At 36.9% G+C, this 12,915-nt stretch overlaps 1 protein-coding gene across 2 annotated transcripts in view; it reads left to right on the forward strand.

The window, feature by feature from the left end:
• The first annotated feature begins 72 nt into the window (after positions 1-72).
• POMT2 (protein O-mannosyltransferase 2) overlaps positions 73-12,915 on the forward strand; it is a 43,062-nt gene continuing 30,219 nt past the window's right edge. For both annotated transcript variants that reach the window (XM_031952447.1, XM_031952448.1), the window contains exons 1-4: positions 73-570; positions 1,799-1,883; positions 8,115-8,219; positions 10,066-10,174. In XM_031952447.1, coding sequence (XP_031808307.1) covers positions 311-570; positions 1,799-1,883; positions 8,115-8,219; positions 10,066-10,174 — 559 coding nt within the window. In that variant the 5' untranslated portion in view covers positions 73-310. The remainder of the gene's footprint in view (positions 571-1,798; positions 1,884-8,114; positions 8,220-10,065; positions 10,175-12,915) is intronic.

The raw sequence follows: 12,915 nt of genomic DNA on the forward strand, positions 1-12,915 counted from the left end.
TAAATTCCTTTTATATTTTAGGGGCTTTCTTGTGCTCTTGGGAGTGGTAGTTCTCTACTTTTTCCTCACATTTTCTCCTTCCTAACACAACAGCACATAAAACTACCTTTCCCATAGTGTCCCGTGCCTTACTCAAGACTTCCGGGGTGCCTGCTAAGAACTACTATTCCCACAATGCCCCACGCTATCGATTTTGATCGGGCTAGGGGGAGGAGCTAGCAAAGGGAGAACTACATTTCCCAGGCCGCCTCGTGCTGAGGCGGGAGAGGAGAGAGGGGCTCTCTCCGGGCCTGGACAGAACAGAGGAAATATGAGTCCGGCGGCGGTGGGAGTAGGCCCGGCTGAGTCCGGGCTTCGCCTCCGTCGGGGCCGCGGCAGGATGAAGGCTGCCGGGACTGCAGTGTCAGGACCGGAGCTTGCCGCCGGGGATGGCGGCCTATGCCCTAAGCTGACTCCACAATCGAAACCAAAGATCCCCGAGCAGGTCATGGGGTGGCTCCTGTTGGCCGCGGTCACCACACTGGCCTTCGCCACTCGCTTCCACCGGTTGCACGAGCCGGCGCACGTCTGGTGAGAGACTGGGACGCCATGGCAACGGGGAGGGGACGAGTAGCCGTACGATTGGCTGAGCAGGTCAAGGGGACGGGCTATGATTGGAGGAGAGGCTTGCCAATGAAAAGGTGGTTCAGCCTTATTCTACAAAAACTTTTCACCTGTTGAATGAATGAACTTTTAAGGGCTGAGACACCTGCATTCTATTCGGCTTCTCCATCTGTGTAAAATTTCTTACCTAGAAAAAGAGACTATGTATTTTCTGTGTTGCTAGAATATTTTTTAAAAAGTGATTTAAGTTCCCCCTCCCCTACTTATTAACTATCATTATATAGATTATTTAATGCATTTAGGGTTTTTTCCCACAGCTTTCCATGTGCAGTAAATTTAGTGATTTTGAGAAAGGCGTTGAGACACCTGTTCTCACCAGGTAATATCTAAATTTTTACGCAGCTGCAGCAAAGAGATTTTTTTTGCCCTTGTTCCCATATCAAGATTTCTGGGAAATAAGTTCTGGAATTGCCTTGTAGCAATAGATTGTGTTTGGTTCACTCTGTTTAAATATTCAGTTGAGGGGATTGAACTGAGGAGGTCTAGAAATCTGTAGTCTACTTTTACAGGACTTTTTTGCACCTTGGAATCTCTTGCTGCAAAATCTTTCAGATTCAGATAGCATCTTAGCCCTTAAACTGTTATTTAGACCTAAAAAAATGGGCTTCAATTAGACGTTAGTGCAACTTTTAAATGACAAACGAATCAAATTGTTTCTTGGTTTTGTAACTAACTGTAATGTGAAAAATGAAGCAGGAAAGGGTAACTTAGGCAAAGAATAGGATTAATGAACCAATCTCTAATTATAGGTTTGGGAATACCCATCTGTTCATTTGCTTAAAGATATGATAATTTGTAATGCAGTCTTGAATCCTAATGATGTTTGCAACCTGGAACGCTCATGTTCTATGAGAAATAAAAACACATTTTATAGCATATGTTTGGGTTGTGGGTAACTTGATGCTTACGGAAACTGAATTAGTAATGGAAAATAATTAGGAAGCCATCTCATACCACTACCACCATCATTTTAAGGGAAGAGGAGAGGAAGTAAGAGAGCTGACAAGTAGAACCATCCATACTTTCTTTGATCAGTGACATGATTTATACATAGCTTATTTAAAGGTATAATTGCAGGAGTTGGATAGTTTGCTATTACTACTAAGTCGCCTTTTTTCTTTTCTTTTTGCTTCAGTTGGGATGAAACTCATTTTGGAAAAATGGGAAGTTACTATATAAATCGTACCTTTTTCTTTGATATTCACCCACCTCTGGGAAAGGTGAGGAACTCTGATTTTTTGCTGTGTGGGCTGTGAAGTTTCTTCAATTAATTGCATGGTTGGTTGGCTATCTGGGGTAGGTATCATGTCACATACGGTAGTCTTCAAATTACAAACAGTGAGCTGGGAAAGCCCTCTTGTCATCTCCATGCCCCTCCAACCTCTTTCCTTACTGCCACTCTGATCTGTAATTCCCAGGCATTATATCAAGCAAAATTTTCTTTCTGAGAATCTGTGGGTTGGGTTTTTTTTCCTGCTTTTTAAAGTAGAAAAAGGGGGAAAAAATTGTGAAATGCTTCAGCTTAATTTGGGGTTTCACCTTGAATCAAAGTTAACTTGCCAAGATAGTACTCTTCCTACTCAAAATATATTCCCCACACACAACCCTGGTATTTTTTCTTCATTCACTTTGTCCTACTACCCTAAAATTTTGCCATCTGGAGAATCATTCGGTTTTCCACAAATCTGTTTATAAAATTGCAAACAAGTATGTGAGGGCTAAGGATTTAGGCTAAGGGTTTACCTGTTATTTACATATTTGTGTAAATTAGTTGTCAGATTTTCTTTTCCCAGTTGCTAGCCTATATTGAAATAATGGAAGTTTTGATTTGGGTAGAGGGAAAGTGAAGGTAAATTTGAATAAGTGTACTACTTTGGATTAGGATTATGGCAAAAAGTGTAGACTTTAGAACAGTATGGGAGAGGACTAAGAGGAAAGGGAACAATTATTAAATATCTACTGTGTGCCAGGTATGGTGCTAAACTTGTTATAAGTAGTATCTCATTTGATGAAGGGCATAGAGGAACATGGTAGTGGTGGTGTAATCCTGAAAGTAGAAGGCTAGAGGAGGTGGGATATTGTCAAAGATATACTTTCAAAATTTTGTTTTAAACAGGACTATAACTATAGTGGGGCTGGCTTATCTGCTTGCACTTCCGACTGCTGCAAGAAACTACAGATGACCATTTAGAATAAAATAGAAAGTTGCCAGGTGGTGGCAGACTTGGGTATGCTCTTCCCTTGACTTCTCCTAACCCTAGAGAAGTCAAAGATTATGTTGCCCTCAACTGAAGGTATGATTTTGAGAGTTTGCATCAAGCTCAAAAGTTCTTGGTATTTATAGCTATCTGTAATTACTTTTAAGAAGGGAGAAGACAAAAAAAATTTTTTTCCCCTTGTATTCTATTCCCAGGGACCTAAAATTCAGGCAGCTACTGTTTAGGACACTGTTTCTAGAGAAATAATAAATTCAGAGTTCCTGATTTTATTAGAAACTTTTGTAATGCAACAGTAGGAACGTAAACTATTCCACCTATATTTCTTTTAAATCCCCTGTAGCACTTAGCAGAGGAATAGACACACCTGGATACAAAGTAAATACTGAATTTATTGCACCTTGGAATCTCTTGCTGCAAAATCTTTCAGATTCAGATAGCATCTTAGCCCTTAAACTGCTATTTAGATCTAAATACCTTTTCAAAGTTTTTTTTTTTTTTTCTCTTCAGAATTAACCTCAATGAATCCATGAGCACTCCCAATATTTTGTGTTTCTCTTATCCACACCTTCCCATCTTATGTAATCTTTTCTGGTCCCATAAATCCTTTGGTTGGAGGGTGGCAGTGGTGTCTATTTAGTGTCTTATGACCTTCCTAAAGGTCCCTTGACATTATTTGAGTATCCATATAACACATAGATTCTGCATCAGTCTTACCTTGCTCTTGCTTTATGACCAGCCCATGTCCATTTTCAGGTCATGCATTTCACTGATGACTTTATAGTGCATTTTTGTATGAATTTTGTCCATGGTAATGTAATGTGATCTCCTATCACATGTCTCTCCATTACTCTTTGGTCAGCCCACCATTGTTATTCTTTGGAGATTGTACTATTTCATGATTTGCTTCACTAAAACTTCACTAAAACACTAAAGCTTCACTAAAACTTATTGGTATTAAAAGGATGTGTGTTTATTTTAGGAAGATGCTTGGAGTCACTAGGGGTGCTATATAAGATTATAAATGCAATCTAGCTGACACTTTTCCTCCAGTCAATCCTGGGCTCTTTTCATTGTCTAGATATATAAGGTCCCTGAAGGATCAATCAATGTGTGATGAGCAATCCATCCACTTGACTATCAGGGTGGACAGTAGGCATCTCTCTTCCATTCCTTTTTTTCTTTTGTTGCTTGTTGGGCTTTGCCTTTTTAAACGGATCAACATTTAGAAGGCTTTGAAATGTCCTGGGGCTTGCTGCAGTCAGAAAAATGTCTTTTGTAAACTGCAGCATGTAGAATACTTTGCCACCTATAGGAAATTCCTCCTTTATTACATTCTCCCTGTATTTTCTTTGTAACAATGGATAATACTTTTGTGGCAAGCATCTGCCAAACTTCTCCCCCCCTCCCTTTTTTTATTATAGCTTTTTATTTACAAGATATATGTATGGGTAATTTTTCAGCATTGACAATTGCAAAACCTTTTCTTCCAATTTTTCCCCTTTTCCCCCCATCCTCTCCCCCAGATGGCAGATAGGACCAATACATGTAAAATATGTTAAAGTATAAGTTAAATACAATATATGTATACATGTCCATACAGTTATTTTGCTGTACAAAAAGAATTGGACTTTAAAATAATGTACAATTAGCTTGTGAAGGAAATTAAAAAATGCAGGCAGACAAAAATAGAGGGATTGGGAATTCTATGAAGTGGTTCATATTCATTTCCCAGAGTTCTTTTGCTGGGTGCAGCTGGTTCAATTCATTACTGCTCTATTGGAACTGATTTGGTTCATCTCATTGTTGAAGAGAGCCATGTCTATCAGAATTGATCATCATATAGTATTGTTGTTGAAGTATATAATGATCTCCTGGCCCTTCTCGTTTCACTCAGCATCAGTTCATGTAAGTCTCTCCAGGCCTTTCTGAAATCATCCCTCTGGTCATTTCTTACAGAACAATAATATTCCATAATATTCATATACCACAATTTATTCAGCTGTTCTCCAATTGATGAGCATCTACTCAGTTTCCAGTTTCTGGCCACTACAAACAGGGCTGCCACAAACATTTTTGCTCATACAGGTCTCTTTCCCTTCTTTAGTATCTCTTTGGGGTATAAGCCCTGTAGTGACACTGCTGGATCAAAGCGTATGCACAATTTGATAACTTTTTGGACATAGTTCCAAATCACTCTCCAGAATGGCTGGATGTATTCACAATTCCACCAACAATGTATCAGTGTCCCAGTTTTCCCACATCCCCTCCAACATTTGTCATTATCTTTCCCTGTCATTCTAGCCAGTCTGACAGGTATGTAGTGGTATCTCAGAGTTGTCTTAATTTGAATTTCTCTGATTAATAATAACTTGGAGCACCTTTTCATATGGCTAGAAATAGTTTCAATTTCTTTGTCTGGGAATTGCCTGTTAACATCCTTTGACCATTTATCAATTGGAGAATGGCTTGATTTCTTATAAACTAGAGTCAATTCTCTATATATTTTTGAAATGAGGTCTTTTTCAGAACCTTTGACTGTAGAAATGTTTTCCCAGTTTATTGCTTCCCTTCTAATCTTGCCTGCATTAGTTTTGTTTGTACAAAAACTTTTCAATTTGATATAATCAAAATTTTCTATTTTGTGATCAATAATGGTCTCTAGTTCTTCTTTAGTCATAAATTCCTTCCTCTTCCACAAGTCTGAGAGGTAAACTATCCTATGTTCTTCTAATTTATTTATAATCTCATTCTTTATGCCTAGGTCATGAACCCATTTTGACCTTATCTTGGTATACAGTGTTAGGTGTGGGTCAATGCCTAGTTTCTGCCATACTAATTTCCAATTTTCCCAGCAGTTTTTGTTAAACAGTGAATTCTTATCCCCAAAGCTGGGGTCTTTGGGTTTGTCAAACACTGGATTATTAAAGTTATTGACTGTTTTGTTCTTTGAACCTAACCTATTCCATTGATCAACTAGTCTATTTTTTAATCTGCCAAATTTCTTACAGTTACTTCTGAAAAACAAGAATTCTTGTGTTCTGGATAAAACATTCTGAGAAATATATGCTCTGGAAATATTTCCAGGAGTTGTTTTTTTTTCCTCCATTTAATAATATTTTACTTTTTTCCAATTATATGTAAAGATAGTTTTTAACATCCATTTTTGTAAGATTTTGAGCTCCAAATTTTTCTCTCCATTTTTTTCCATCCTCTGTTCCCAAGACAGTAAGCAATCTGATACAGATTATACATACACAATCTGTTAAACATTTCCATAATTGTATTGTGAAAGAAGACTCAGAATAAGAGGGGAAAATCACAAGAAAAAAAATAAAACAAAATGAAAATAGTATGTTTCAGTCTGCATTCAGACTATATTCTTTCTCCTTTTGTGGATAGCATTTTTCATCTCAAGTCTTGTGTAATTGTCTTGGATCATTGCATTACTATGGGTAGGGTTAAATCTGTCATAGTTGATCACATAATCTTGCTGTTGCTATGTACAATATTCTCCTAATTCTTGTCACTTCACTCACCATCAGTTCATGTAAATCTCTTCAGGTTTTTCTGAAATCTCCCTGCTCATCGTTTCTTTTAGAACTATAGTATTCCGTTACATTCATATACTATAAGTTATTCAACCATTCCCTTATTGATGGACATCTTCTCCATTTCCAATTCTTTGCCATCACAAAAAGAGTTGCAATAAATATTCTTGTACATTCTTGTATTCTTTCCCCTTTTTATGAACTCTTAAGGATACAGACTTAGTATTGATATAACTGGATAAAAGGGATAAACAGTTTTATAGCTGTGGCATAGTTCAAAATTGCTCTCCAGTATGGTTGAAGGAGTTGTTTTTAAAGCAGCTAATTATTACTCTGTACTCTATTTCCAGTGTTTTGTGCCCTAGGTACTTTGTTGGACTGAATAGTTACGTGGCTTTTTTTATTTTTGGGTCTATTATAGATGTTCCTGATAGGTTCTGATACTTTAGCTGCTTTCTGGATAATTCCACAAAGAGTATGTCTATAAAGGAGAATTTTACATTATCCATTACAGAGATGTAAAAATCGGTAGAAGAGGCTGATGCCCTCTAATGGCCTTTTCAACTCTAAATCCTATAATCTTAAAACAGAATAAACAATGTGGTATGGTAAGCAGGACACTGATTAGACATGTAGACAGAGGTCTTGGATTCAGTCCTGGTTTATTTTAGTCTACCTGTGCTCTCTGGGTCTCAAGTTTCTTGTTTTTAACATGAGGGGATACAATTTCCTTTATTTCTAATAAAAGTAGTTTAGATTACATGATTTCTGACTTCTTTCAGCTGTAAATTCTATGATTCTCTGATCTCTTAAGAATTTATAATTCCCAATTCCAATTTGTAGTTAATTTGCTTAGGTCTGAGAAGTCATCTTTTTTAATTTTTCAATTTTCAGGAATAATTATTTTGGAATATTGAATTTATGAGGGCTTTTGTTTAGTTTCGTAAATATATTTTTTAAATCGATAGCTTTTTTTTCTTTACTATTACCTTATTTTCCAAATTTATCTTTTTCCTTAGAGAGTGATCTCTTATAACAAAGAATTAAGTATTTCTTTTCAATGAGCTACTTTTCTTTTTCTTTGTCATGTGTCCTCTGCATTTACCTTCTTTTTTCTTCTACCTAGTTTCCTCAGCTTCTTCTCTCCTGCTTTCTGCCTCTTCTCTCCACTCCCCCCCCCACCCCCCATATTTCAGAATCCTTCCCTCTCATAGGACCAATCTGGAAGGAATGTTTAGGCAGAAATAGAATGTGAAGGTTTTCCTTCCCCCAGTGAACATTCCTGATTTCACAACAAATGAACTAAGGCTGAATGAGAAGCTACTCATTGTCCTTGCTCATCAAATTTTCTCATTTTTCATTTCCCTCTCGCATCTTTCAAATGGGTGGTCTTTATAGGTCCTAAGAACTCAATCCAACTCTGAAAGCCCCAGCCCCTTTCCCATTTCCTAGTCACAGAGAATTTTTGTTTCATGCAGTGTACTTTCCAGACAAAAAGCCCTTTGCTTTACAAAAGCTGCATGAAAAGATGGTATTACTAATTAGATCTGTGAGCAGAGGGAGCTCTAAAACAGTGGATGCAGCTGGAATGGAGTTTGATGGGAAAGGCTTGGGAAGACAAGAGTGAATTTTGCTACCTTAAATCTCTCTTTCCTTTTTAATTGTACTTTTCCCCCCTCAACAGATGCTCATAGGACTTGCTGGTTACCTGAGTGGTTATGATGGCACCTTTCCTTTCCAGAAGCCTGGGGACAAATACAAACATCATAATTATATTGGGATGAGAGGGGTAAGGTTTTGTTGGTTAATGAAACACAAATGATTTAAGCTTCATCTGTCTCTGAAACCTATACTCATTCAAGGACAACAGGAACTTCAAATATTTGAAAAACTTTGATATGGAAGGCTGTTTTATATGGTCCTAGATGGTGGAAGTAAAACTAATGAGTAGAAATGAGAAGGAGGTAGATTTGGGCTAAGTATTAAGAATTAGAACTTTCCAAAGAGGGAGTGTCCTGTCTTTAGATGGCGAGTTCCCCACTCTGGAAGAGTACAAATAGAGCCTCTATGACAATATTAGGAATATTGTAGATGGGATTTAGGCTTCAAAAATGGGCTTTACTAAATGACATGCAAGGTTTTTTCTGAATCTGGGTGTATGCTTCAATTGCATTTATAAAAATCCTTTTCCTTGAGGATTTTAAAACGCATTAGAGATACTGAATAGTGTATTTAATTCTTTTGTCTTCCCTGCTCTGGGCTAATTTTCATGTATGTGCTCTTATATACTGTATAAAACAACAGAGACAATCCCTTGCTTTTGGGAATCTTTTTTAAAATCCAATTTTTAGTTTCTGTATTGTGTTAATTAAATGCCACACAGAACAGAAAGTTATATTTGGTGAGAAGAATGGGTCTTGTAAGTAAGAATACTAAATATTTTTACTTATTTCTAGCACTTAGCACTATAGAAGGCACTTTGTTATTGTTCAGTCATGTCTAATTCTTTGTGACCTCATTTAGAATTTCCTTGGCAAAGATAGTGAAAGGATTTGCTGTTTCCTTCTTCAGATAATTTTACAGATGAGGAAACTGAGGCACACAGGGTAAAGTGATTTGTCCAGGGTCATCCAGCTAGTAAGTGTCTGAGAGTGGATTTGAACTCAGAGAGCCGAGTCTTCCTGACTCCAAGCCCAGTGCTTGCTGCACCATGGCGCCACCTAGCTGCTCCCTTTAGACAATGTTTATTGATAGATTGATTTTCAAACTAAAGTATATATTGCAAGAGTGATTGCCCTAGTGTCCTAATGTTCCATTTTCTGAAATAGACTTTTCCTTTAGAGAAATGTTTATTTTGGGAGGAGAAAAGTGGAAACTAAATGCATTCGCAGATATTTAAAGCAGTCATTCTCTGAAACTTGTGCACTCCTTTGGGCTGGTGTGAGAGGACTAGTGTGAATGCTTTAAAACCTTGATGTGTGTACTGGAAATGAAAGGTTTTGAGTTTTTTTTTTTTTTTTTTTGGAGTGGCAGAGGGACATGAATTTTTTGAGACCTTGTGACATTGGGGAACCTCAGAAAAGATGCTATCATGACCTCTACACATCCTCAAGTCATTGATGGGGAAAACTGGGAACCCATTTAACGCATCCAGTCAGGAGTAGAGCACCACTGGACTCTTCTGACCCCTGGTTCAGTGCTTTTTTTCAGTTCATTGGACAGTGATGTGCCCAGAGTAGGTACTCTGTAAATACATATTAATTTACTGATTTTACTCTTCACTACATTATTATATGACCTGCTTCCCGTCCAGATGGAAAAGAAGGCAGACCTCCAAAGTTTCTGGTGCTGACCAGAGAAGTTTTACTAAGACATAAATATCAGAGAACCAAATGTGAGAGGGAGTGTGGTGTAGGAGAGGACTGGATTTGAATTAGTCCCCATATTTAGCAATTATATGACCCTGGAACAATTATTTCTCTGACCCTCTGGCTCATTATCTCTAAAAGTGGTATGTGATATTTGGAGTACCTATCTCACAATGTTTTATGGGGAAATAATATTAGTTATTAATACTTTGTATTATACTAGCAATTGATGCCTTATTTCTCCTCACTTTTGCTCTCATCTTGCAGTTGTGTGCTTTCCTGGGCTCCTGGTTGATTCCTTTTGCCTACCTCACTGTGCTAGAGCTATCTAAGTCCCGGCCAGCAGCCTTGCTAACTGCTGCTTTGTTTACCTTTGGTAAGTTGCTCCTTCAAATTAAAAGGACTATATTTTTGTAGATCTGCCAATATGAAGATCAGTTTGTTCTGCCATAAGAACACATTGGCTGATTATATTTTGAAATGGCTTTAGAAGTAACTGAGTGTTAGAATAGGATTGGAAATAAACATTTTTTTTTTTCTAGCTGGCAAATTTGTTAGACATTTTGTTTTGGGATAATAGATACTACCTAACAAACATTCAATCCTCCCACAAAATACATTTTTTGAAAACAATTATCTAATAGAATAATTGCAGTGATAATTATGCATACAATTTGCATTTTTGTGGCTTATTGATTTATTAAAAATAAAGAAAAAACATCCCTTTTAATTTTAATCATTTGACACCAACATAGTTGCCTTTGAACTACATTTTCTTACCTTTTAGCGTTGTCTTTTTAAAAAAAATTATTGATTTTTTTTTTTTTTTTTTTTTTTTTTTTTTTTTTTTTTTTTTTTTTTTTTTTTTTTTTTTTTTTTTAGTGTTGAATTTGTTTATATCATTGTAGTCATTATGTGTATTGGGTTTTTGGTTTTGCTTTCTTCTCCCCTTTATCACTTCATACAAGTCTACCTCTGTTTCTTTATTTTTATATTCATTGTTCCTTATAGCACAAAAATAGTACCTTTCCTTAATATATCAAAATTTGTTCTGCTGTGCTTCAATTATTGGGTAATATTTTGTTCCTAGTTACTTATAATGATACTTCTGTGAAAATTTTTGTACGTAATATCTTTTCTTGCTCTTGTCAACCTTATTGAAGGTATAAACCAAGCATTGGACTTCTAAGTCAAAGGGTATGAATCACTTATTACATTTTTTTAAAAACATAATTCCAAATTGTGGTTGGACCTTTTATCATCTCCACCAGTGATGACTCAGTGTCCTTATTTCTCCACAGCCCCTTCAACATTGAATTTTCCTATCCTTCCAATTTAACGAGTGTTAAATGACACTTTAGACTTGAAGTATTCCTTATTTTGTGATTTTGAATTTTTCTGATTATTAATGATTTAGTTTTTTAGATGGTAGGTAGTTCATATTTCTTCTCTTTTAAAATATTCATATCTTTTGACAAAATGTCTATAAAGAGATGGATTATCTTAGAGATTTGTATCAATTCCAATCAATGTAGAAATTTGTATCAAATTTGTATCAATCAAATTTTTCATGTCAGACTTTTATCATAGACATTTATTTAATAGAATGGTCTTTACCTGTTCATGATCTTCTAATTCTAGCAGCTTTTTTTTATACAAAAAAGATCATGATTCTGAAGACTTCCAGGTTCATAGTAGACATAGTAGAGAGGTGGTGAGTTTCTCCTTTATTTATTAAAAAACAATTCCTTTCTCTTGACCCAAAGTCAGTCAGTCAGTAGTCATTTATTAAGTACTTCTCATGCCATGCAAAATGTAAGAAATGAAAAAGACAGTCTTTGTCCTCAAGTAACTCCCATTCCAGTGATGGAGACAAATACAAGTAAATAGTCAGTAATCTCAGATAGGAGGATCTTATGGTGGGATGAATTGGGAAAGGCTGCTTCCAGAAGATAGGAAGTGAATTGAGTGCTAAATGAAGCCAAGGGACCTGGAAGTCAGAGGTAAGGAGAGAGAATGTGGCCAGAATGGGGGCTGGCTTGTACAAGACGATTGGGGAGTCAAGAGCTGAACTGTTCTGTTCTAGGAGCATCAGCAAGTAGGCCAATATAATTAGATGCTAGATTGTGTAGAAAGGAATGACTGTTAAGAATATTGGAAAAGGGAAGGGAACAAGCATTTATTGAGCACCTGCTATGTGTCAGGGTGCTAAATGCTTTGCAAATATTATCTTATTTGATTCTTACAACCCTGAGAGGTACATGATATTATTATCCCCATTTTACAATTGAGGAAACTGAGACAGACAGAGGTTAAGTGACTTACCTAGTCATATTACTAGTGAATGTCTGAGATTGGATTTGAACTCAGGTCTTCCTGATGTATTCTCTCCACTGGACCACTGAGCTGCCTAGGAAAAGGTAATAAGGATCCAGGTCACTAAATGTCAGAAAGAAGATTTTAAGTTTGGTCCTGAGAGGAATAGGGAGCCGTTGGAATTTATTGAATAGAGAGGGATTGACATGTTCATATCTGGGCTTTAGGAAAAACCCTTTGGCAATTGAGCTGCAGATGGATTGGAGTGGGCAGGGTAAGGTCAGATGCTTCACGCCTCTGCTGGGAGGGCCCTGCAAAATTCTGTTTTTAATTTGAGGAAATCGCAGATTTTTTTAGTGGTAATGAGCACCCACTGGCAGTAAGTGACGGAGTATTTCCAATGCCTGAAACATCCATTTGTTGAAATGAGATCTTTTGTTGTACCTGGATCACAGAGTGGGCGTGTTTATACCTTTATACCTTATGGCCCTGGTTTCATGTGGAGTAGGAAGGTGTTGGGGCACACTGATCGGCACCATGTATTAGGGCTGGAACTGGTCCCAGGAGGCATCTGAATGTACCAAAAAAAAACAAAAACCCAAATATAGTTTGGATGCCTACTGATTGTGTGACCTCTGAGCCTCCATTTCCACATCTGTAAAATGAAGACAATGATGCTTACAGCACCTACTTCACAGGCTTGTGGTGAGAATTGCACTTCACAGAACTTTCATGGATAAAAGTTATTTTCTCTTATTTTTGTCTTTCCATTCCAAATGTTTATATACAATTAAGCGCAAA

The sequence above is a fragment of the Sarcophilus harrisii genome, chromosome 2 (assembly GCF_902635505.1).
Source record: "Sarcophilus harrisii chromosome 2, mSarHar1.11, whole genome shotgun sequence".
NCBI lineage: Eukaryota > Metazoa > Chordata > Mammalia > Dasyuromorphia > Dasyuridae > Sarcophilus > Sarcophilus harrisii.